Genomic DNA, 26,798 nt, shown 5'->3' on the forward strand with positions numbered 1-26,798 from the left:
AATGCTTAGAGTGTATATGCAACGACCACAAGGCCCTTTAATACTGCAGTTATATCTTCTGGGAATCTGAAGGTAGATTCTGAAATATTGGTGTTATTTTGCACCTGGGTAGTAACTCCTGGTAAAGACTAATTATATTTGCTTTCACTGTTCCTCTACTATAGACAGATGTTACCACTTTATCAGTTCCTACCCATAGTGGGTTCCAGTGCTATCTCCAGCAGGAATAATTAGGCGGATGGCATCTTTAAAGAGATACTGGCAACTGAAATTAAACTGTAATATATCATCTTTGCAGGAGCTTTATAATTTTGCCATAAAATCATTTCCTGATGCTTTTATATTACCTATCTAACCAATGTTTCTCTATGAGGGGGCTGCCGTATTTGTGCAGCAGTAGTCTAATAGCATTAGAAGCTATAACTGACCAGTTGAGAAGGTCAGGTTGGCAAAACAGTCTGGTTTCGGCAAATACTGGTGTAAAGGGGACCATACTCAAGCTAATAATGGACTGAAAATGTACAGGGTCTACACACAGTATGGCAGCCTTTCTGTTGATACACTTGGAACAGCAGAGAGTGAAGAAGAGCTGCTTTATCTGCCAATGCAACATGCACTGTTCAGCATGGTGCTTCAGTAGATGCATACTTGGCCAACTGCTGAGCTAGGACTGGCAGGCCACCATACATGTGCCAATAACCATATGAAAGCTTAAGTGCTGGTGATCCTGCTTAGCTAAGTTCAGCTACATTAGTAACTGGGATGGGAAAGAAGTCACAGAAGTCAGAGGGATGGCGGGGGGGATAAAGGAGGTTACAGGAACAGCTCTGTAAAAATGAAACTGGGTAAAATAGATAGACTGCGCAAAATAAAAAATGTTTTCAATATAGTCATTTAGGCAAAAATGTCATCTATAAAGGCTGGAGTGGGAAGATGACTAACATAATAGTCAGAACACTACTTCCTCCTTTACAGCTCTCTAAGATGTTACCAGTCAGTAACCAATCAGTGACTTGAGGGGGGCCATATGGGACATAACTGTTCAGCTAGTTTGCTTTCGAATCTGACCTTCTTGCTCAAAAACTAACTGAATAGTTATGTCCCATGTGGCCCCCCATAAGGTCACTGAATAAGAGGTTAGAGAGCTAAAAGCAGGAAGTAGAGTTCTTGCTATTATGTTAGATCTGCCCACCCTAACCTTTATAGATTACATTTTTGCCTAACTAACTATATTACAAATATGTTTGATTTTGCGCAGTCTATTTTACCCAGTTTAATATTTACACTGAACTGTTCCTTTAAAGGGGTACTTTACCAACACTATTTTGCAGTCCATTTGCTTTCAGATAGTATCCCCGAGATAATAATTTTGGTTATATTTTTTTAACTGTTTTCAACAATGCATTTGTTTTTTTTTATTTCCCCCTTTCATATTTCCCAGTAGCCAAGATGCTGACTCACTAAACAATTTGCTACATTAGTTGATTTATGTTTCTCTGAAGAATGATTTTCATTATTAGAAACATTTCAGCAATTAGTGTATCAGTTGTTTTAAATAAAGCAGGGGGTGCCTGCTGTGTAGGGGCCATGGCTGCTACCTTCCAACACTAGAGAGTCGGTGACTCACCCTCCCCTTCCCCTCACTGAGCTGCTCCTAGGAAACATGAGAGGGTGGGAAAAATGACTCTTTTAAAGTGGAATTAACCCAATAATACAGTTTTGCTTTATAAAAGAGAATTGAATTCTAAGCAGCTTTCCAAAATGCCATACATTATAATAAAAAAGGTATTTGTAAACTGAATTACTTTTAAAGCCACTGAACATGTGTAACGAATGTATATTGGCAAGTGGCTGTAGAATTTCATTTTTTTTCTTGCAAAAATGTATTTTGGGGTTTACATCCCCTTTATAATTTTACCGTAAACACTGTCGAAAATAAAGAGCAATTGAAAAAGTCATTATTGTCGAAGAACTAATTGAAAACAACTGAAGTGAAAAAAAAATGTGCCTCTACCACTTTAATAAGCAGTATTTTCCTTTTTGGGGCAGAACATGTTGAAGTAGCCGCTAATATGCATTGCTATCACTGCGCTTTGGGACTGTCTGTGAAATAACTGTCCTCAGAACGCTTAGGGGGTTAAAGTGTTGCAATAAAATTCAGGCTGGAACATGCAGTGGTTTTAGGAGCGGGCAACCAATGAGGAACGACGTGAGCACTTCTCGTTGGCTGCCTGGGCTGCGAGGGGTGGGACTTCTGGATGCTTGCCAGTCGGAGACATTTCTACCGCTCATGCTAAACCCGTTAAGTGCCAGAGCCAGGACGCCGCTGACCCGCTGGAGGAGCGAAAGTCTCATGAAAAGTGGGTGGAGTGTTGCCCCCTTCTACCGATACCTGTGCAGTCTCACGTCTGACGGGGGTCTGGCCATATAGCTGTCCTAACTACTTGCCTGTTGCTCTGTCTCAGTAGTCTGGGAGAAATGCCAGCCTGTAACCCAGACGTCATGTAACCACTTCTTTGCCAGGAACCATGCCTTGTATGCCATGTTGGCATCCACAGGCTTATAGTCCTTTCCCTGACTATTGCAGTTAGTGCACTGTGTAACTGAACAGACTACAGACAGGGTTTCTTTCTGTGCAGAGAGACAGCTGCAGTTCATACAATATAATGCCACCCTGCCTAAATGTAATGGCACGCCCATGGCTTTGGCTACATAGGAGGAAACAAGATTTCACAAAATCTGTTGTTTACTTTTTTTTTAATCAGGAATATAAAATGCAAGATCCAGCAGCAGCAGTACCTTAGTATTGATTGTCTCGGGGAGGGAGAGGGTTAAACTGCCTCTTTCTGACGCATTCCAGCTGCTTCTGCCAAACAAGTGAATGTTTGTCTTAAGAGACTGTAAAGCAGGATGTGGCAGACCAATCAAGCACATGCCCTCCACATCCTCTGCCATTACACTGCCTCCGACAAGCGCTGGTTTCCCTCTTTATAAAGCTGGATTAGTACAAAAAAAAAAAAAAAGCCCTGAAAAAAAAAGTTAGAGGAGAGAGAGGGAGAGGGGAAAGAGCCCAGAATGAATCACTTCCCTTTTCTTTGTAGTTTGTCAGTCACAGGACTCCCCTTGTAACAACTTCAGAGCGTGACCTGTCGGTGTGTAGTGTAGGGAAGGAGGGTTAGGGTGAGCCGCAAGTATAGCACTGCCACTCTCTGCCTCTCCCTTTCTGACGTGCTGGATTCTCTCCCTGCTTCTTTAGGATGTTTCAGACTCTAAGCGATTGGTTCTGGTGGGACAGGATTTGGCTGCCGTGTAACTACACTTGGGATGACTTGGAAAATGAAGAAGGAACTGGGTCGGTGTCGCCGTCCCAGCTTTATATCACTATCCCCCTGGCTCTGCTCTTCATGCTCCTCAGATTTGCCTTTGAAAGGTAAGAATCATCTTCCTTCTTTGCAGTGTTTTTAGGGGCTTAACTCTTAATTATTCATGTTTGGCATAGCCCCTGTTACATGCAGGGGTGGAGAGGTAACTATGAACGACCCCAAGAGGGGCTATATGCGCTTGTGTCATGTGGGTGACGTATCAAGGACTTGCATGCTCTTGCATCCAATCAGTGGAATGTATTCCAAGTTTCAAGAGTTCCACTCTCCATGGAATGTACTTAATCAGCTCCTTTGTGTCTTAACCATTAGAACACTGGGCGTGTGGCTAATGAGTATGTTAAGATCCTGGAAACTGGCCAGCTCTGGCTCAAGTGATGCTGTGTTTCAAAGTCCTCAAGTGTTTGCTCCAGTTTTACCTATGCTGGAGCTTGTTGCTTTACAGAACAGGCGTGTGCAAGTACAATTTGCCTGGATCCAGAGCCTGCTTCAGTGTGTACCTAGGGCCACACATATAAAACCACCCTGCAAAACAGAATTTGCAGTCAGGAGATTTGTAGCGAAGCTCTATGCTACACCCAAAATTTCAGTTTTGATGATGCAGCCAGAGCTTATGGCTGACAGGGAATAATATGTGGGATGGGCCTATGGATGCAGGACAAGATGGAAGCAGAGCTTTCTGCTCTTATGTCTTTTTGGCTATTGTTGAACTACTGTCTCTTGCAGTACCTGGGGCTCCCCGCCGGCAGTAAAGTAAACCGTCTTTGGGAAAGCAAATGCAGCTCTTCCTTTTTCCAAAGGTGCCCTAAAGTTTCACTGCTGTAGCCCCCCCCCTGTTGTAACCACAGGTGACAAATCACCATGTGTGCCATTAGCCTAAGAGTACTGCAACATCTGGAGGGCTTCATGGTTCATACTGGAACTCCCTGGCCACTGACTGCATCAAAGCCTTTTACCCTTGCACAGATATAGTAAATTCTGAAATGTGCTGCCTATTTGTACATTCACAAAGTGTAAATTCTGAAATGTGCTGCCTATTTGTACATTCACAAAGAGTATACACTACAAAAGTACAAAATCTCCTGTATAACTAAATCACAAGTTTGTTTTAGTTTAACACACTCGGACACACTATATTGATAGTGAGCATTTATAGTTTTATAAATGTTGTGAAAGATGCAGAATAATGACTACCATGTGCACAGAGATGGAGATCTTCAGCGTGGGGGGCGCTCAAGCAAAGCTGCACATGTGGCAGTCCCTATTTCTCTTTTGGCAAGCAAAACAGAATGCAGTTGAGACTTCTGAGTCTTATGACATGATCTATGCACCCTTGTATCTGGAGTACATGCTCATGTAATGATTTTAGATCCCCAAGACAAAGCGCAGATCGGCCATGTTCAGTGCAGCTGCTGCTCTTTTCTCTTAGATCCTTTTTCTGCCTCCCTAGCTTGCAAAACTGCAGAAGCCTCCAGCCAAATTCTTTGCTAATCTGTTAATTGTTCCAGTCTTTGCCTCAGCCCCAGCGGCTAAGATGGCTAATGCAGTCTGCCATATTCCAAGCTTAAGAAACGAGACCGTCAAACTAAATAATATATTTTTTCTATTAGCAGCATAAACTACGCTTTTCTTTAGCAAAACTTTGTGTGCATATTCCCTGGGGTGAGGGCCACCGTGAGTCAGTCACTTCCCCAAGCTGATTACAAGTTTTGAGATGTGATGTTCAGGAAGCTCTGGGTGTGGAACTGTTATTGTTTGTTCCTTTATATTATTTTATTGCCCCAGATCATGACACTGAAAAAGACGCAAAGCTGTAAAATAATGAGCGTTTGGTAATTCACACAATTGACAGATTCCTCAGGGTGTTGAACTTGTACTTCTGAGCTGCTACTGTTTGTGTGTAAGGTTATTAAGGCGTGCTTGACCCAGCAGTATGATGCAATACAACCCAGTAGGGTTCAGGAAGGCCACTAGATATTGTTCGGTACCATACAATTCAAATTCCTTCCAGATCTTTAAGTGTTAGAGAACTGAACACAGTTCAGTCTTGTGACTTTATAAAAAAAAAAAAAAAACTATTTCCAGAATGTGTATATTTGTATTTGATGCTCTTATGGAGTGGATCCACCCTAAACTCTATTCAACACATAAGCCTTAAACACATAACATTCTCTTATTATTCTCAATTTATGTATTTATTTACTGCCAACATGGTACACAGCTCTTTGCAAAGATAATTCATTATTCACATTAGTACCTGGCCGAGTGAAGCTTACAATCATTATTATCTTTTGTTTATATAGTGCCAACATATTCTTGCCTGGTGCCGTTTACAGTCAAAGGTCCCTATCACATTCACACATATTCTATTTTATCTGGAGCCCGTTTACCTGCTATATATTTTTGCAGTGTGGGAAAAAAAATTAGAACATACAAATTCCTTGCACCTTGATGATATTGCTCTCACTGAAATGGACCCCAGAACCCCAGTGCTTTAAGGCAGAAATGCTAACCATTGCACCACTGTGGCTGATGGCACACAAGGTGCAGGCACACCTTCTTTCTGCTTGCATTTTCCTCTTAAGTGGAGAGGAGCCAGTGTGCTCCCATCTGCTCAGCTGTCCCTCTGCCCTGAACAGCATTGGCCTGTGAGCAGACATGCTGAGTGGATATTGGTGTAAAAATGCATAGTTTTGCGTTTTCTGGCCAATATCCACTCAGTTTGTCTTTACGCAGGTCGATGCTGTGCTTGTCAGTGCAGAGGAATAGCTGAGTTGATGGGCATGCATTTTATACACAGACAGAGAGAAGCTGAGCCTGCGTGTGGCCTCAGCTATGGAATCAAACAGATCCCTCTATATTCACTCAGAGTTCCATAAAGCTAAAAGGGACTCACTTTAATACAGCAGATACAACATTATTGATTCTAATGTAGGCCAGAGAGGTTTGTTGTGAAAACCTATTCTGACAGCAAGGCCCATGCTTATATCCTGACACATGGTGCTACTAGTAGCAGCTACTTGTCACGGCTACAGAAATAGACAATGCTGATCATTTACTGATAATTGTTTTGCTGCTACTAAGTAGCTCTGTGTGTTGTTGCCTTGTAGACTAACTGTCTCTACTAAAACACACATAGAAACAGTACAGCTACTTGTTACAGCTACCGAAATAGAAATAGACAATGCTGATCGTTTACTGATAATTGTCTCTATGTGTTTTTCCAGAGGCAATAAGTATTAGTATTGTCTATGGCAGAGTATTTTCTGTCGTTTAGGGCAGGGGTACACGGGGAGATTAGTCGCGCCGCAACAAATTGTTGCGGGCGACTAGTCTCCCCGCAATGCCATCCCACTGGCTTGAATGTAAATCGCCGGTGGGATGGCATATGCGACACTGCAATGTTCCACAGTCGCCTGAAGTTTCCTCTGTAGACAACTTCGGGCAACTGCCTTTGTAGCCACAACAAGTAGCTGCTACTAAGTAGCTCCGTGTGTCTTCACCCTAAGAGCAGTGGTACACGGGGAGATTAATCGTCCCGCGACTAATCTCCCCGCAGTGCAATCCCACCGGCTAGAATGTAAATTGGTGGGATGGCATATGTGTCCTCTCAAGACAACTTTGGGCGACTGCGGGACATTGCAGCCGGTGGGATGGCATACCTGTTGCTTCGTTTTCCCAAAGTCGCCCGAAGTTTCCTTGATAGGCAAGTTTGGGTGATTTAACTCCCCGTGTGCCATTGCCCTAAATCAGTGCTGTCCAACTGGCGGCCCGCGGGCCGCATGCGGCCCGCGACCCCCTTCTGTGTGGCCCCCCACCTGTCTGGCTGCTTTGATGATTTACCTTTGAGTAAGCTTTAAATGGTATGAGTACTGAGATTAACTGGCCCCCTGCATGGTTCTCACCTCAGATTCAGGCTGTAATCCCTCTGTATTGTTTAAATATGTAATCCCCTGTGTTTTTCACACCTTTTAATACCTGCATTGTTCACCCCCTGCAGTGTTCACACCTCAGGCTCAGGCTGTAATCACCCACATTGTTCACTTCTTCACACCTCAGACATAGGTACTGTAGGCAGAGTATGGCACATACAGCCAGCATAGGGCAGGTAGAGTATGGCACACACAGGCAGCATATGTCAGGGAGGGTATGGCACACACAGTCAGGGTAGGTCAGGCAGAGTATGGCACACACAGGCAGCACTCTGCCTGTCCTATGCTGTCTGTCTGTGCCATACTCTGCCTGCCCTACCCTGCCTGTGTGTGCCATACTCTGCCTTCCCTATGCTGCCTCTGTGTGTCATACTCTGCCTGCCCTACCCTACCTGTGTGTGCCATACTCTGCCTGCCCTACCCTGACTGTGTGTGCCATACTCTGCCTGTCCTACCCTTCCTGTGTGTGCCATACCCTCCCTGCCCTATGCTGGATGTATGTGCCATACTCTGCCTACAGTACCTATGTCTGAGGTGTGAAGAAGTGAACAATGGGGGTGATTACAGCCTGAGCCTGAGGTGTGAACACTGCAGGGGTAGAACAATGCAGGTATTATGCTGCTTGTGGGAGGTGAACCTGGCAGGGGTTTGTTGTGGGAGTTTGTTAGCAGTTGGAAATAGCCATTGGATGGTCGCTAAGGTGTGTAATTATGTACTGGGAGTTGCTCTGCTATCCACAGGGGAGGAGGAGGCATATGGAATTATATATGTATATCTTAATATGACATAATTCTTTCACATATGAATGATGGTTGATATCCCCACAGTAAGGACCAAGCATTTGGGATTTTGCTGTGCTACCACCATTGTGATAAAATAGGTGTGGTTTGAAGTGGGTGTTGTTTCAAAAAGGGGAGTGGTCAAAACTGGCTTCCATTAGCGGCCCTCCACCATGTATGCTAGAGAAATTCCGGCCGTCGGCACCGTAGAAGTTGGACAGCACTGCCCTAAATGATTATGGTCCCATTATTCCCAGATATGGTTGGCTGTTGCTGAAGTGCTGTTTGTGGCTGAATGTTGTCTAGGAATAATGTTTTGAACCTCTTTGTTTTTTTTGTTTTTTTTTCTTATTTTTCTTATTTTTCACTCTAATGTTATGGCCTCAGCGTCTTCCTTCATCATCCCAGGCTCCATTTCAATTCCAGTAAATATTTGTTGAGTAAATGTCAAAGATTAGATTGATGAAACTGAGCACAATAAGCATGCAGATAAGATATTTAGTGCCTAATATAATATTATAGTGGACATGTAGCCAAGTCACATCATATTCATAACTCACAGCAAATTTCCTACTGAATTTTGCGTGAAGTCCTATACTATTTAATGTGTGTAAAAACTGACTTTCCCTTAACCAATTATACCAGCTTTGTGATCAGGACACTATTGAACATACATTGTAGTTTTTTTTAATTTTTTTTTTATTTTTAAAGGAAAAGAAAAGCCTTATTCACTGGGAAAGTGCCAAAATGAATTAAATTCCATAAAGTAAATTGCAATGCTAAGTCTCTTTTCCATGTGTGGTGCCCTTTTTCAGAAGTAAATGCACTGGCACAGGAAAGTTTCTTTAGCAGTGCTGCGCCAACTTCTTTCTTGACTTTTTCCAGGAGTCCTTCCGCAGACTTAAAATGGCTATACAGTACACTGAAAGTTTTGGATCCTTCCCCGATATGCCTACTTTTATATCACATTGTCAGGATGCAGGCCATCGAGACGATGACCCCATGAAAGAGCCGATTCACTCCTCGCCCTGACAGAATTTTTAAACCTGCCTGATCGACATCTGTTTTATTTTCGGCCAGTTATCGGTCAAATAGGCCCTTGATCCATCAGCCTGTGTACTGCCACCTTTAGACTTCAGTATTAGAGTAAGGTTTTCTGATTTTACAAAAAACGTGTGAGGTTAAGACTGGGAAAGGTAAGTAAGATTGTGTTGAAGTGCTGCTGTAGAAACTTTACCAAGTCAGTGAATTTTCTTCCGAAGATGGTGGAGGGGGGGGTGCCTAAAATATCCCCCCCCCCCCCACCGTAAATCAGGCTTTCCTTGTCCCATACCACTGTTTATTTTCGCTTGGGGTCCTGATATCCTCAGTTCAAGTCACTGCAACAAGTCAGCTTGAACCAATTATGAAAATACAAATGCTTAACATTATTTTGGCACCTCCACCAGTAAAAAATGCTTTCTTTGTCCTTTAATTTGAGTCATTTTAATTGGGTCTGTTCAGTGCACAGTCATTGCATTTCAAGCATGCCGTACTGCTAAGCCTCACTGTCTGCCTGTGAACCTTTATCCATTGTGGATCAAGGAAAGGTTTCCAATTTTAGCATCCTGGCAATCTCATTTTAACTGTAAATTACTCTGCAAATGCACACACACATAAACAGAAATAGATCATCCCATTACAAGAGCCCAGCCAAGACGGCTCAGAGGTACAGATAATAAGGCACATATTTATGAAGACGTTCGCACACCTATGTACGATAAGTTTTTGTTCACTCAGTGCATTTTTATAATAATAATAAAAAAACAAATCATCTTTGAATATGCAAATTAGGGTTTTTATTTGGTTTGGCTGTATCTTTTGCAGAGGATTTAAGCTGGCCATACACGCGCCGATAATATCATACAAAACCTCATTTCGTACGATATTCGGTGCGTGTATGGCAAGTCGCGCGATATCGCAGGAGGCTGCTGATATCAGTCGACTCGCCGATCAGACAGGTTAAAAGATTTTGATCGGGCGCCATAGAAGGCGCCTGAGCAAAATTTGCCTTCAGGGCTGAATCGGCAGCAGGAGGTAGAAATCCTATTGTTTCTACCTCCTCATCTGCCGTTTCAGCCCTGAACGTTAGTGACCGATGGTCGCACGAAAGATCGCAAATCGCCACGTGTGTGGCCACCTTTAGTGTTCGATTGAATCCAAAAAACGAAACATAGTACATTTACTGAATCATGTACAATAAACTGCATGAGCTCGGCTGTTGTCCTTATACAGGAATTCATTTAATAAACATATAGAGACAACAGCAGAGCATGATATTTATTTCACGTAGAAATATGCCCCTAAATATGGTATCACTGGTGGAAGCTTTGTTATTAGCCCTGACTTTTTCCAGAGAAACTATCTTCTTAAACTTTCATGTTGAGGCCTTACTTGTTATCCCTGCAGTGATGATATATTTTCCTCCCAATATAGATACTGCATAATAAACCATTTTACGTGTGCAGTTCCAGAATGAACCTGATGGCCATTTAGTTTGGCTATTTGGCTTGCTTAAAAGTTGGTTTTTCTGATTTTCTGAGCAGTATTCTGTAGGAGAATAAGTTACAGTGGGTATTTTTATTTTCTTTAAACTCCCCATAGCAGCCTTCTCTTTGCATGTCAGTTGCCGTTATACCCTCACTTAATCATTCCTAGACACACATTTTCTTTAGCCACTGGCAGCCGTCTGTTGTCTGCCTGTCTAGCGGCAGTTTACTCTATAGAACACTAATCACATTTTCCATATTAAGGAATCCTTCAATTTCCCACTTATATTTATAGTGCATGGTTTATTATTTAAGTAGGAGCACTTCCCCATCTCCAAAGGTGGGCTTCCATTTATTCATTGCTGCTTTTGGCTCTGTTCCTCGCCACTCCTCACTTTTGTGAGGTTTATTTTATATCAACTCTATATAAATCCAGCAAAAAATTTTTTTCATATTGTATGTATTGCTGTACCAGAAAAAGGGCAGATAAGAATTAGATTAATCTTAATCTGTTATATTACTATTTCCTGCACCACATTTCCACTGTTATAAGTAACTGATATTAGATTCTAAAAAAGGCCATGTTATTAAAAATGGCAAACAAGGTGCTAAGCAGGTTTGGGGAGGCTTAGCCTCCCCTAGCCTTATTGAAAGCCTTATTGAAAGTCAGCCTATAGAAGAGTTCCATAGACTAGGAAAGCAAAGCACAGGTACGGAATCTGGCATCTGGTTTTCCAAAAAATAGATCCCATACCAGTACATACTGTATAACAATATTTGATGTAACTGTTATTTATATATTACTAAAGTATATTATACTATAGTATAAAGATCCTCTTCCTTTTATATTTTTTTAATGTATTATAATTTGTATTTTGCACAATATTTGATGTAACAGTTATATATGTATATATTAAAAAATGCTGATGCACACCAGGACTTAAACACTAATGACTTCTTTATTGGATCAGCGTTTCAGTCCTCACCAGGGACCTTTATCAAGATACAATACAGAGAAACAAGAACTTGTGTTATAGACTCACCCACCAGTGAACCACCACCAAACCACACCCAATTTCTAAACAAGTATGTTAACCCATATGTGAACTCAATACTAGCAGACACATAATATTCCTGTTGAGAAGCGATCTGAAAAATAAAGTGCATCTTGCTAAACTGTACATTAAAGTACATACATTTTTTTTTTTATGCTTACATTTAATTCTTTGATTTGCACCTGGGCTTGTGCTTTAGTAAGTGTGCCTTCTACTACATATATATAATATATAAAATGTTGTGTTGCTATAAAGTATAACAATCCTCTTGCTTTCAGTTCTTTAAAAAATATACTATAATTTAAATTTTTATACATTTTTGTGTCTTATTGATCTTTTTTCATACAACGATTAGGAAGCTTGAAAAATTTGGACTCCCCCTCCATCATATATATTGGTTTAACAATGCATGGATGTTGATGTTCCTTCCTACTGCAACTATTGACATTACAACACATCAAAGAAACTATTTCAAGACAAAAAAAAAAATTAAGAATGTGATCCCTTCTTACTTGGCCTTAAAATCTTTGAGATAGATGTGGTATCATACACAGTTCGTACATCAGATTATGTGGGTGGTGGTGATTTAGATGAGAATGGTGCAAATTAGTATAGTAAGGGAACCTAGTTATATTGTTTAAATGCTTACTTGATAAATATTCAAGGAGTGTTTGAAGGTTTGTAGAGTCTGTAAATGTCTCTATTATAACTTAAACCCGCTCCATACATTTCTTCCTAGTTTACCATTTTTCTTGCTCCCCACTCGCCATGTATTTCATATACAGGTATGTTTAACCTCACTTAGTAAAATATGTCTCTGTTAATGTCATGCTATGTGCCTTAGGAGATTTGTAATGTTTATAGAAAAACTTCCTCTGTTTGTAGTCCGTCACTTCATCCCCTTGGGTGTTGGTTGTTCTGAACTCTTTACTGGCTCTTCTCTTTTATCAGTTACTTGCAGTCTGCTCGCAGCAGAACGTAATTTCCCTCTCAACTCCTAAAAGAACTCTATACACTGCTTTATTTACTGTCTATATTTACTGCCATCTTTTCATCACTATATGCTTAACTGGTCTCTCTCTCACTTGTGAGTGTAGCTGACAGTGGTAAAAGAAATGTCAAGCCTGTGGTCAGTTCCGAGCCAAGCCTTGTCGGCCTGGCCTGCTCCAGCCCCCCCCTACCGTTGTGCCCTAGGCAGGTGCCTCTTCTGCCTACCCCTTGTTCCGGCCCTGCCTGTGGTTCTACTGAGTGAGAGGCCTAGAAGCACAGAAGCAATTAATGTAGGGAAATCCGTATCATACAGTGTTCCAGCTTTTTTCAAGATGTTGTTTTTCCTTACTAGCTGTAATTTGACATAACAGTTCATGTACAATGGCTTCTAGCAGCTAAAGACTGGTTTTAAGATTAGGATCTATGCTATAATCCAGGAGTAATTAAGACCTGTATTTTGTTTTCCATTGAGAGTCATCCAGGATCCATGGGCAACCGTAAATACACTGAAGGAAGCCTTTTGTTGCTTCATCCTTTCTATTTCGTTGAACACTGGGTTTTGATCATGTTGGTTTTCTTTAGAATTTTCGTTAAGTACAATTATTTTGTTGTTGGTACATAAAACATACACACAAAATAGAAGGCCTAATAGTTAGTTATTTTTCTGGCTCACTTCATGTATCATATGTAGTACCATGTAGTTATTAGGCAGAAGATCGTACTTTAGTGTGAAGTCTTGCCTTTGTAATCTGGAAGCATCCTTCATATGGCTTCACATGTTCGTTTTAGCCTCTTAAAGTGACACTGACATGAAAAAACTACTTTTCAAAATATTAACACATATTAAAAGTTACCTATAGGTTGTGTTGTTAATTTTTTACAGACAGGTCTGCTTTTTTAAGTAATTGTTACATAAAGTTCCTAAACCTGACTGTTTTGCCAACCTGACTGTCCCTTCTCAGCCTTTCAGTTATAGTTTTAATGCTAAAGGACTACAGCTGCACCAACATAGCAGCCCCCTCATAGAGGAACATGGGGGATCAGATTGGTAATGTAAAAACATCTGGCAAATACGTTTAAGGCAAAATTATAAAGCTAATGCAAAGACAATGTTTTGATATATTTATAAAAAAACATTTTAATTTCTAGTGTCAGTATCTCTTTAAATAATCATGGCATTCAGCCATTTCTAAATAATCAAATTCAGGGCCATGATTTTGATGTGGACCTCCAAAGGACTTTATGCATCCTAAAGCTGGCCATACACGTGGCGATCCGACGATGTTTCGTACGACCATCGGTCGCACGAAACATCGTCAGATCCGCCACACACCATTCAGGGCTGAATCGGCAGGTAAGGAGGTAGAAACAATAGGATTTCTACCTCCTTCTGCCGATTCAGCTCTGAAGGGAGAATTTTGGTCAGGCGCCTTCTATGGCGCCCGATCAAAATTTTCTAACCTGGCCGATCGACGAGCCGACCGATTTCAGCAGCTTCCTGCGACATCGGTCGGCTCGCTGACATACCATACACGCACCGATTATCGTACGAAATCTCGTAATATCGGTGCGTGTATGGCCACCTTAAAGGTTAAATGATATGCTTTATCTGAAATTAAATAAACATCAGAATTTGGAAAAAGTAAACACTGTCACTCTCTAGAGTAGCGACCTAAGAAAGGTGCACTGGTAGGCTGCTTTGGGTTACTGCAAAGGTGCAAATATGTCCAGTGGTTTTGTGTGAAGTGTCTAACCATACATTTGAGGACACAATAGACTCACTGATGTACTTTTGGGAGAGGAATGTGGTACTGGAATAATATGAAGAACCAGAAGAAAGATCTTGCGTTTAGTCATGTTTTCATTAACAAATGCGTTTTGTTTAAAGTTAAATCTTAATGGGATGGGATAATTCCTATGTCGTCACAGTTGCAGTGCATCTAATAATTAGTTGTTACATTGGTCAAAAGTACAGGATAAACAAGTCATCAGATGCGCTTCTAAGCTTTCCAAAATCATGTGTTATTTATTTATTTGGTGTTGTGTAAACCTAAACTCAAAAATAAGGCATGCCGCTTTGATCTTGTAGAGCCACCCGTTGTCTAGCGTGGATCATGTGGGAAACCTAGAAATGTAGACTACAGTCTACAGTAGGCAACAGAAGTGACCTATCTTTAATTGAATGGCAGGGCTAAAAAGGGGTCACAAAGATATTTATTAAATGCTGAAAAATAACTGTATCCATATACAGTTGCTAAAATGGGGGCAAAATCTGCACTTATTTTATTGATGCCTCCTTAACTAACCAGTATAACAACTTTATGTTCTTGGGTATTGGGTAAGGCTAGTGGGCATTGTGACACACTCTTTTGATGGTTAAACAGTGCAAAGGACTTAATTGCACAATATTTACATAATAATTAATAATTGAGATATACACAATGCAAATCAAACCACTGACTACGGCCAGCAGTGAGACATAAAATAACTATTGTTCTGCCACAGGTTTTAACTACTGTTCTGCCATATATAGATTAATCTGTGAGCTTGTGTTAACTCATTTAGTAGTGAGTTATTTTTAGTACTAGAGAGCCATCTGCATTAATGTCAGTTATCAGCAAACATTTGCCTAGAAGTATTATTTGTGTTGAATGGATGTATTTCAATTTAGCATTTTTTGTTCCTCCAGTAGGTGTGAGGTTAATAATCTTGTTTGATAATGAGTTATCAAAGTTTAGATTGTGATGTGTATCTCTCTTTCCACAGAGCCATTGCTACACCTGTGGCCTCAGCCATGGGGATAAAGAGCAAACTCCGTCTAAAAGCTTCAAATAATCCAGTCTTTGAAAGTTTCTACATCTCATGCTCCAAGCACCCATCTCATGTAAGTAGTCCAGCTGCTGTTAAGTCTATCGGTACTCCCTGTTCTTTAATCTGTCACCGTGCAGAAATATTATGTCTGCCAACACAAATGCAAAGCAGTGTCTCTTCTACTACTCTCCTGCTTCTCCTACTGTCCCAATTCTGTTTTAAGTTGTGTGCAAAGTTTCTTGTCCAGCCAAGGAATGTTCTGAGTCCTTTTGAGTACCACTACTGTAGAGAGTCCATTCTAAGACCAAATGGCCAGATTGCCTGTACTGGCACAGAAGTCAAGTGCTTGATAGATATGAAGTGGTACTTTTTTACTACTTTCTATTTTCAAATAAGAAAAGTATGTACAGAATGTACAGAGCTAAGAAACAATGTGGGAGAAAATGAATTTTACAAATATGGACTAATTTCTAAAAAAATAACAGTCTCTGAAGTAATTGGTAAAGGTAAATTATTTTTTCTAGGATCCATTGATTATTACTGTTAATATATAGGTTTAACACATTTTTACAAGCTATAATAACAATTCTCTTTTGTACAATATCAGTATAGTAGTTTCTTGACTGACTGGAGCAAGAAGATGCCATGCAAATTGCCTATCACACTAAATGGGAAAAGAGGGTTAAGTATAGAGGCCTGTGCTTTTCTGCCCTTTGTATATTGATCTTATGCTGCTAACTGGCACAAGGTATGGGCCCCTGATATCCAGGTATCACTGGCAACACTTTCAGAAGTCACTGCTGAAGTTATATTTATAACACTACATGTTGTTCCACTCTGAAGCTACAGGGAAACCAATTCTTAAGTCAAATGCATTTGAAGGTGCCAGTAACGGTGATTCTTGGCCTGCAAAAGGACCGCAAAAGCATTTCAGGTTCTGAATACGGAACTGAATCCAAATCCTAATTAGCATATGCTAATTAGGTTTCAGAAGGGTTAAATGTCGAAAAATGTTGAAAAATTTTCAACTTCCATGTTTATATGAGAAAAAGTCAAGTGATTTTTAGGATTTAGTTCAGCCAGGACCAGGGATTCGGCCGAATCCTGCCGAAAAAGGTAGAATCTTGGCCAAATCCGGAACTAAATCCTGGATTCTGTGCATCCCTACATTACAGTAAGGGCTGTGGCACACGGGGAGATTAGTTGCCCGCGACAAATCTCCCTTGTTGTGGGCGACTAATATCCCCAAAATGCCATCCCACCGGTGAGAATGTAAATCGCCGGTGGGATGGCATACGCGGCCCCGCGATTTACCCAAAACCACAGAAGTTTCCTCTCGAGGCAACTTCCGCGATTTCCCCGAAAGGAGACTATTCTCCCCGCGTGCCACAGCCCTTAAGGTTAGCTGGCAGGCCTTTTCTGATATTTCTTCACCAGCTATATTATGTCATTGGGGGAAGCGCCTATGTGACTTCTGCCACAGAAAATGTTTCTCTGGATAAAAAAAAAAAAAAGCATAATCTGAGTAAAATAATGAATGTTCAACACAAAGGAGCTGTTTTTGTACGCTAGCATTTATCAGTTTGGGAGTAGTTTATAGTAGTTTGGGAGTAGTTTATAGTAGTTTGGGAGTAGTTTAAATAACTTGCTGGGTTTTATTGTTTGTCTTGTTTTTATGCAGATAAAATAAATGAAAAATAACAGGCCATCTCTGTAAATGTACAGGCTAGAAATAACTTGTGTTACCTGTCCCTTAATAAACAATGAAGCTTTCCTTTACTCCTTGAAGGTTTTACGTTTTCCCCAAATTTTTGTATTTTGAATTCCGTGCACAAGGGCTGTTTTGCTATATATATTGTAGCTTGTAGAAATGTGTTAAGCCTGAGTTGACTTTTTGAATTGTGGTCAGATAATAACAATTTAGACCAAAAGGCCATCTGCATGTATAAAACATTGTTAGATAATTTGGCTATGCAAAGTACAACCATGCAAAGCAGCAGTTTATGAAAGGATGAAACCAGAAATGAGATGGCTACCGCATATAAGATTATCTTTGCATAATATTAATTTGTTTAGTGTTCGACATTGAGCCAGTTCTTGCTTAGGATATGGAATTATTATTATTATGGAATCATTCAAATACATTGGAAGCTGATATCTGGGAGAACTGGCACCAGCTGTAAATACATTTAATCATAATGTGAGCAATTGGCACCCACAGCCACATCCTTACACCTACTACAAGTGATATCTGTCTGTGAGCACCAAATACACCAATAAGGTTGGTTGCATCGGTACAGGAATGATGGTGTCCATATTATTCGAACTCCCTGAGGCATGTACCATAGAACTAAATAGAACATTTTTCAGTGGTATTTAAGCTGGCAAAGACAGAGATTCCCTTTGCTGCCTGTTGGTGTGTATATGATTGTACTTCACTTTTATTTTACTCGGTTGCACTAATTGTTCATCCTGTGAGCTGATTAAGTAGATAGCAGATTGGCAGTGGAGTCCCTCAGCCTCCTTCAGTGACTTCCTACATGCACCAGATGAATACATCACTAAACTGGGCTGCAGTAGCTCAGAAGGGTTGGCAGCTACCATGTTAGGATGCTTGGAGTCTTGATCTTATCTCTCTAGTGGCTTGGAGTATGTGCAGTGGAAGCTCATCCTGGTTTTTGGCTTACTGTACCTTTTTTCTTTTAAAATGAGTAGCTCTCAAGCTCTTGTCTGAATAAAAAGTACAAGTATCATCTGTCCCTGGAGTATACAATGCCCTTTAGATTGTCATTTTCAGTTCTACAGTCTACTATATTTGCTGGTATTGTTCAGATAAGACGAGATGATCATGCCACTATTACGGTTATTTCTTTCTGTTTCTTTTCTGTTTTCCTTTTCTTTTTGTTTGTTTCTTTCTTCAACACTTTCCTATAAAAAAAAAATATGCAAACATTTACACATCTTATAAAAATTATTTACTGTGTGGGCTATAATACATACACTATTTAAGTACATTGTGTATATAAAAAAGAGTAAGACGAGTAAAAATAAGTTTAAGGTGTAAGGCAGAGTTATTTGCCATTGACACCATGTCCTGACTGGTATAGGCCCTGTATTTCAGATACATACAGCCCCACTAGCCCAACAAATAGTGACTGTTTATGGCATCTTACAGAAGCCCTTCTGGTATGTCCCAGAATATTCAGGTTGCTGGTTAAGGCCTACTTGGCACCTACTGCAAGAGGGGCCCTTAAGGGGAAGGATGTACCTTAAATTAGGAAATATTTAAAGCCTAAAATTTAACATTTTCAGTATACACCACATGGATGTCCAAGTTATACTGCTTCCTTCTGACTGATAGGGCTGGGAATAGCCTTTATCTATTGTCAAGTGCCTTTCTTTCTTCAGCTAGCTTTGAGACTCTGAAGAAGACATGCCATGCCGCATATAAAATATGCCATGTAGGTGGGAATCTTATCATTCCATCTTGTAGGCACCAACAACTCCATTTGTTTCTCTTTTTTAATGTTGAACTCAAAACTTCCTTTGTGTTTTAGCTCTAGCAACCTCTTATTGTTTCCGACAACTATAAGTGCCTCTTTGTTCCTACAAACAATTCCCCATTTACACGAGTTGCCTCCGGGTGTATTGCAGAACCTGGCACTTAAAGCTACGGATCACTAGTGCTGTGAGGAAGAAGGCTCTAGAAGGGTTAACGTTAATCGGCCCATCTGAATAATATTTGCCCCTGTTTTGGGCAAGCTGAATCTTCTGCATTCCAAAGATTTCCATCATGGCTTAAACAGGGGTAATTCTGGGGCTACCTCCTAAGGCAGTAGACACAATGCCACCCCACTCACCCGATGCTGCTCCCCATAAATCACAAGTGTGAGTCGCATTACTGTTTTGTAGCGCTGCATGCCTTGCAAAAGGCAAAGTTAAAGGGATTCTGTCATGATTTCTGTGGTTTTTTATTTCTAAATTACACTGTTTACATAGTAAATAATTCACTCTACGATTTAAAATTTTATTCTTGAACCAACAAATGTATTTTTTTTTAGCTGTAATATTGGTGTGTAGGCGCCATCTCAGTGCATTGTGCCTGTGTCTGAGCTTTCAGAAGGAGTCAGCGCTACACATTAGAACTGCTTTCAGGTAACCTATTGTTTCTCCAACTCCCATGTAACTGGAGGAGTCCCAAGCCGGACTTGGATTTCTTACTATTGAGTGCTATTCTGATACCTACTGGGAGCTGCTATCTTGCTCCCTTCCCATTGTTCTGCTGATCGGCTGCTGGGAGAGGGGTGATATCACTCCAACTTGCAGCGCAGCAGTAAAGTGTGACTGAAGTTTTTCAGACCACAGGTCACATGGCTGTGGCACCCTGGGAAATGAAGACTATGGCTAGCCCTATGTGAAATTTCAAAATTAAATATAAAAAAAAAACTGCTTGTGCTTTTGAATAAACAGATTTCAATGCAGGATTCTGCTGGCGAAACTCTATTAACTGATCTGTTTTGAAAAAAACATGTTTTCCCATGACAGTATTCCTTTAATATCCTGTACCTCCACCATAGGTTTTAGCTAAAATACACCCAGAACTACTTGATATTGTAAGAGGATTTTGTTCAGGTTCCAGCAGATTTCAGCAGACTTTATGGGAATGCTGTTGAGTCAGCAGATTGCTCACATAACTTATGGAACCCTGGCAGTGTGCCCCTTCAGTGGCCACAAACAAGATCCAGAGCAATTATCAGACAAGCATCCAGCTAGGATCCCACCATTGATCCCAATGTTCTGGCAACTTCAGAGAAAGTTGTTGTATCAGTGGCTTAAACAGCTGCACCTGCTTTTATGTTTAACACAAGGCTAGTATGGAAAAACAGTTTGGAGTTTATAGAGCCCTGTTACCTTAATAGTGGAAGTGACATCCCTCTTGTTCTAAAATAAAGCCACAAACAACAGTAATTAAATCAGCTTGACCTATATTTATAAAAATAAGAAAAATATGCACACCTTCAAATAGCTCTGAACTTCCCTGTATAGCACTAATCTGGACTAGAGACTAGACTATGGACTGGACTGTAATTTAAAATTGATAACATTTATGAGAGCTGCAACAAATATATAAAATACATGTTTACCGCTTGCAACTCTTTTATTATACTCCTATTTGTGCATGCAATTTACCCACCCACTTAGGACTTCCTTTCCTTAGGGACTTTCTTTCCCTCTTTTTCTTTTCCTTGTGCTTTTATTTGGGCTTATGTAGAAAAGGTGCATAAATGACAAACCTGACAAACCAATTCTAACATCCGTTTGGGTGACGGTATAATGTAACTCATGCCTCACCTTGTTCTGTTGAGCTGGATTCGGAGACTTGAAGTCTCCCTGCTTTTCACTGTACCACATACTTTGGAAAGCAAAGGGACTACATATGCCATACTTTGGGTACATACACATACCCTTTTGTGGCAGGGTAGTCCAGGCAGGGGGCAGGGCGGGTAAAGTTTTGGGGTGCTGGTCTGTGAAGTCAGAGGTGGGGTTGTGACATGATCAGCAATTTGCTGATTGCGCCATTCACTTCAAAATCCAGTCTGGATTTCCTAATTTGGAAATCCAGCCAGGCAGTTTTCACCTGGATAGGCCTTCCAAAAATCGTTCTGGCAACAAAATACCCTGTATTGCCCCTTGAACAATTGCACTTTAATGCACTTTTCATTTATAATTTAAAGGACAAGGAAAGTCTAAGTCACTTGGGCGTGCCAAAATGTTAGACACCCCCAAGTGACTTAAATCGCTTACCTTGTATCCCGAGCTGGTGCCCCTTTTAGGAGAAAACAGCACCAGCCCGGGGTATCTGCAGCGAGCGCTTCCTCCTTCCCTATTCTTGCTGCTGCTTATTGTCCGGGACAGGCGCATGCGCAGTAGAGTGAAATGCCGACTTCTCTGTTCAAAGTTTGGCTTTTCACTCTACTGTGCATGCGCGCGCAGCAAACAAGGAAGAAGGAAGCAATCGCTGCTACCCCGGGCTGGTGCTGTTCTCTCCTAACAGGGGCACCAGCCCGGGGTACAAGGTAAGCGATCTAAGTCACTTGGGGATGCCTAACATTTTGGCACCCCCAAGTGACTTAGACTTTCCTTCTCCTTTAAACCTTCATGGTGTTATAATTACTATTTGGTTTATATTACCCTTAAATCCACATATAACCGAGAGCCAAAGTTCATTCAGAAGCTTTATTGTAAGTGGTTTGTGCCAGCAAAGTAATATAATTCCAGACACGCATAAAATATATGTAATTATTTGTTCTTTGAAACACACAGGGGATGAGAACAACACACTTAGCCTTCCCTTTATGGTTTTCTTGAGAAAGGCCTCGTCACTTACGGTGCTTACGATGCACTTACGATAAATATCCAACAGATAAACTGCAAATTACCGGCAACGTATTAGTATCTGTTTGAAGCTATCAAAAGTTGAGGCACACATTTATTCTTAAATGTTACTTTTGTGACGCAGATGTAACTAGAGACCTGTGCTAGTGTTGAGATTTTTAACCTCAGGTCCTCTGGTTACCCACATTACTTTGTCCCATACATGCAGATCCTGCATCCTGAAGAAAGCTCCAATTTATTGCATTGCCATTTCCCATAGATTCCTAAGTTCAGGAATTGACATGGTATGGGACCGAATGCAAACAGTTTACTAGTACGGCATAATAAAGAAGAGTACAATCTTGCGCATATAAATGTTGCAAAGTATGGCTGATGTAGAGTTGGAAATAACAGGTCAAGGGGCAAGAAAGAGAAATTATAGGTTATACAAAGGATATTGTTTCAGCTAGGGGGTCACAGGTTTAATGGAATTTCTTAAAATTGCCTCTACTTATTGTACTTTGACCTTTCAAGTCTGCATATATCATGCATTTTACCAGGTAGGTGAGATTTTTTTTCCAGCTAATCAATAAGTGTCAGTGCACACACATTCAGTGTGCAGGGTGCAACGGAAGGAAAGGACCATGTGCCACTAACCTTATTTTTTTTAGTGCAATACTAGCAGTAATTCCTAACCAGGATAGAAAGTAGCCTGTACTTGTTGATAACTAAACTTGTGTGAATCTATATTGATGGCAATACAATCTTATTTTGCATATAAATGTATTTTCTTATTTGCCTTTCTGTTTTGCATCATCCCAATGTAACATCTCAAGTGTCAACTGGGAACCTGGATTTTGGTGGCTATTACTTTGGAGTGTCCTTATTAGGCAAACCTGAATAAGACAGACTTGCTTAAAGTGATACTGACCCTTCAAATTATAAATGTACATTAAAAGTTACCTATAGGTCATGTTCATCGTTGATCACTAATAGATATGAATTTGTAATTAATTGTTACTTAAAGTTCCTAAACCTGACTGTTTTACCGAATTTATACTCAGGAATAATGGTTTTATAGAGGTCTTGGTGGTGTTATGTGGGGTGAGATTTAGGGACATCCAGTACTATAAATATCAGGCACTAGGGCCCAGTTGCAGTACTTGCACACGTACCCATGGTTTTCTAGTTAGCCCACTTCTAGAGGCCTGTTGACAGTACTGGAAAATCCATTTCAAACATTTAGTGCATGTGATACTCTGCTGTGTTCCCCACTGTGAATACATTTGAGATTTCAGGTGTTTTGCCCATTGTGCTAGGAATCTCATACATGTTAATCTGAATAGTATTTTTGGTGTTTTGATGCTCTGTATGGGCAGGGAAAAACATGTGATTGGGCCTAAAAAGTATCAAGGTTGAAAAAGTGTCATATTGGTTAAGTTTGCAGTTATAATGCCTATAAACTATATCCTTCTAATCTTCTTGTTTCTACATCCATAGCCCTAACTCATCAACTCCCATAGCTGATGTCCCAAATACTCCAGCAGTCACTGTTAACTGTCCCTCAGAACTCAGATAAAAATGAGGCTGATTAAGCACCTACCCAAGGCTTCCTGTGCATCTGTATTTTGTCTCCTTCTGCTTTTATCTGATTCCCAGAGCATGAACATTGGATGTAACTTGGTTATGATGGAACTGCAGTTTTCATGCAACAAGACTGGATCTGATTTTTAAAGGAAACTGCACCTTTCTAGAATCTTTCCAATTCTGTTTTCATTTAAATTGATTTGCTTTTAATATATGAGTGTGACTGGCGGTCTTGGAGCAGGGCAAAGATGCAAAATGCTGCACATCTGCAGTCATGAACTGCATCAACTCCAAAGTTCATGCAGTTAATAATTTGTGTTGTTAATGTTAGCATCAAGTGTTTCTGTACTCAGGGTGCCATAGATTAACATTGGAAATATTCCTCTAAACTGCATGGATCTATATTGAGGCAAAACAATCCTATTGGGTTTATTTAATGTTTAAATAATTTTTAGCACACTTAAGATATGGAGATCCAAATTACAGAAAATCCCATATCCAGAAAACCCCAGATCTTGAGCATTCTAGATAATAGATACTATACCTGTACATGCTTCTGGATGTGTAGCCCTATATAATGGGTGGTAACTTTTTCTGGCTTTCCAATATCTGTATCTGAGGGAAAAGCCCTGAAACTGAATAATCCCATTATATAAATAGCTTAAAGTACATAACCAAATAATAAATTATTATATTCTGTTATCCTATTGTGCAGGAAGAAATGTATGGCTTGGCTAAGAAAAGCAATCGTACATCTATACAAGTAGAGCGCTGGTTCAGGAGAAGACGGAACCAGGACCGTCCAGCTGTTCTAAAGAAGTTCCAAGAATCTTGGTGAGGAAGTTTTTTTTATTTTTTTCCCCTTCCTAGTCATGTGGGTGAATATGTGAATGAGTAGTGCATATTTTGATACATACCAGCCAACCAGCAAAATGTTTTAGATGTTGCTGAATTAAAAATCCTTGCTGAAGGCTGGCCCTGGGGCCAAATGATCGAATTACAATGACAGGTGTAGCAGCCTTCGCACCAAGGATTGCATGAATACATTCACGTGGCCCCCGATCAGACAGGAAAATCAAACCTGCGCAATTTTCAGCCATGTCTTGATTGGGGAGGCCCAATACATGGGCAGATAAGCTGCTGAATGAGTCTAAAGGACTCGATTGGCAGCTTAAATCTGCTTGTGCATGGCCACCAACAGTTATAGTGTCTCTTTAGAAACACATTGGCATGGAGAAAAACTGCAATGGAAAGAAGCCTCCAATTTGAGTGTTGAGCTTTAAAACTAAAGGTGGCCATACCCATTAAGATCCCCTCGTTTGGCGAGGTTTGGTGGATAATATGGGCAATGATCGAATTACAGTGATGGATGTAGCAGCCATTTATCAAGAAAAGAAAATTATGTTTGTCTGTCATATAGCTGATCCTTACAGGCTGATGATTTAAGTCTGATGCTAATAGCACTGGTTTCAGGGCTGCCATGCAGTAATCATCTATGTTAATAACTATTCAGACTTATAGTGTGACATTTATATGCTATATATACAGTATATTGTGGGTCGGTCCCTAAACTCAGTAGCACAGACACTGACAGCAGCACAGAGCATGCTCAGTGAATCGGCAAACAAGAAGATAGGAAACTGCTTGGGCATCTTTGGGGGCACAGATCTTCATTGCTAAAGGGCTGTGGTTGCCTTGGGCTGATACAGAAGCACAAAACATAATTTACAACATTTCTATCCTACATCTTTAGTTACGATTTAGTTCTCCTTTAAAGGACAAGGAAAGGCTAAGTCACTTGGGGGTGCTAAAATGTTAAGCACCCCCAAGTGACTTTAATCGCTTACCTTGTACCCCGGGCTGGTGCCCCTGTTAGGAGAAAACAGCACCAGCCCGGGGTACCTGGAGCAATGCGCTTCCTCCTTCCACCTGCGTTTCGCTAAGACTAACACAATAGGCGCATGCGCAGTAGAGTGAAAAGCAGACTTCTCTTTTAAAGTTCGGCTTTTCACTCTACTGCGCATGTGTGCGTTGAGCGCTACAGGAAGGAGGAAGCGCTGCAGCTACCCCGGGCTGGTGCGGTTCTTTCTGTACAGGGGCACCAGCCCGGGGTAAAAGGTATGCGATTCAAGTCACTTGGGGGTGCCTAACATTTTGGCACCCCCAAGTGACTTTGCCTTTCCTTCTCCTTTAAGAAAGGGAGTTCTTTTAACAAAACAGGAAAAAAAAAGAAAAATACAATGAATTGCTTTTTAAGGCAGCCCAACTTGTTACATGGCTTGGTATGAGGGCAGGTAGGGTGCCATGCTAAGTACTATTGGGTTAGGCGACAGTACTACTTTTTTGTGCTGTGCATTATTGATTGCTTTCATTTATTGGCATTCAATGAATTGTCCATTAACAGCTTCTCAGAACAGAGCTATTCTGTTACAGCCTATAGAAAGGATGTGCCGCCTAGTAAAACTGGCAAGAAGTGATACTAATAGTATCTTTCTACTATAATAGCTTTTGAATAATTAATATCCGACTAATAACAAATATGCTTGTTTAAATCACCTGGAGGCATTTCTATCCAGTACAGAATCATATTTGTTGGCAGTTTCATTTTAGTAGGAAAATTCTTTTGGAACCATGTATTTTGTCTGCACAGAGTATCCAATGATAGCATCTCTTGTGCATAGAACAGGCCGATCCTGCACTGGCTGCACAGAAACCATCAGACCGCAACATACAGTGACGGTGAATTTACCCAGACTCTGAATCAGCTCAGCCACCCCCAACGACATTACTGAAAATAGCTTTGGCCCTGGATAAGAAAACAGTGTGTCACCATCATCCTTATGGCCTCATACACTGAGATCAGTGGGAGGCCCAGAAGCAAGTAAATTAAAGCAGCATTATACTGAGCAATAATACAATGTAAGCATTGTGTTAGGCATACACATACTGAATCCACGAAGAGCTTACATTTACTGTGGTACAGGACAAATAATATTGTCAAAAATATTAGTGAGATATAATCGTATAATAATGATAAATAATATTTATTACATCTAACATACAAGGTGTAACCGTTAACTCTAATAACAGGCACCTTTACAGAGCCAACAGCAAGAAGTCTTGCTTTAAGGGGAACTAAGTTTAACTAAAGTAGGGTGGACATGTTGTACATTATGTTTTGGGCTTCTGTGCAGCCCAAGGCAACCACAGTCCTTTAGCAGGGAAGATCTGTGCCCCCAAAGATGCCCCAGTAGCTCCCCATCTTCTTTTCTGCTGATTTTCTGCACATGCTCTGTGCTGCTGTCACTTACCTGAGCTTAGGGGCCCACCCACAATATACTGTGTGTGTATATATATATAT

General features: G+C 40.7%; 1 protein-coding gene across 4 annotated transcripts in view; it reads left to right on the forward strand.

Moving 5' to 3' along the window:
• The window catches only part of cers3 (ceramide synthase 3), a 50,804-nt gene that overhangs the window by 9,892 nt on the left and 14,114 nt on the right, over positions 1-26,798 (forward strand). For 2 of the 4 annotated variants that reach the window (XM_012958808.3, NM_001004852.1), the window contains 3 exons: positions 3,257-3,430; positions 15,431-15,548; positions 24,153-24,271. In XM_012958808.3, the coding sequence (XP_012814262.1) occupies positions 3,258-3,430; positions 15,431-15,548; positions 24,153-24,271 (410 nt within the window). In that variant the 5' untranslated portion in view covers position 3,257. Of the gene's footprint in view, positions 1-2,187; positions 2,361-2,909; positions 3,153-3,256; positions 3,431-15,430; positions 15,549-24,152; positions 24,272-26,798 lie in introns of those variants that run through there. The other 2 variants (XM_012958809.3, XM_012958810.3) reach the window with 2 other exon arrangements.

Source organism: Xenopus tropicalis, chromosome 3, assembly GCF_000004195.4.
Source record: "Xenopus tropicalis strain Nigerian chromosome 3, UCB_Xtro_10.0, whole genome shotgun sequence".
NCBI lineage: Eukaryota > Metazoa > Chordata > Amphibia > Anura > Pipidae > Xenopus > Xenopus tropicalis.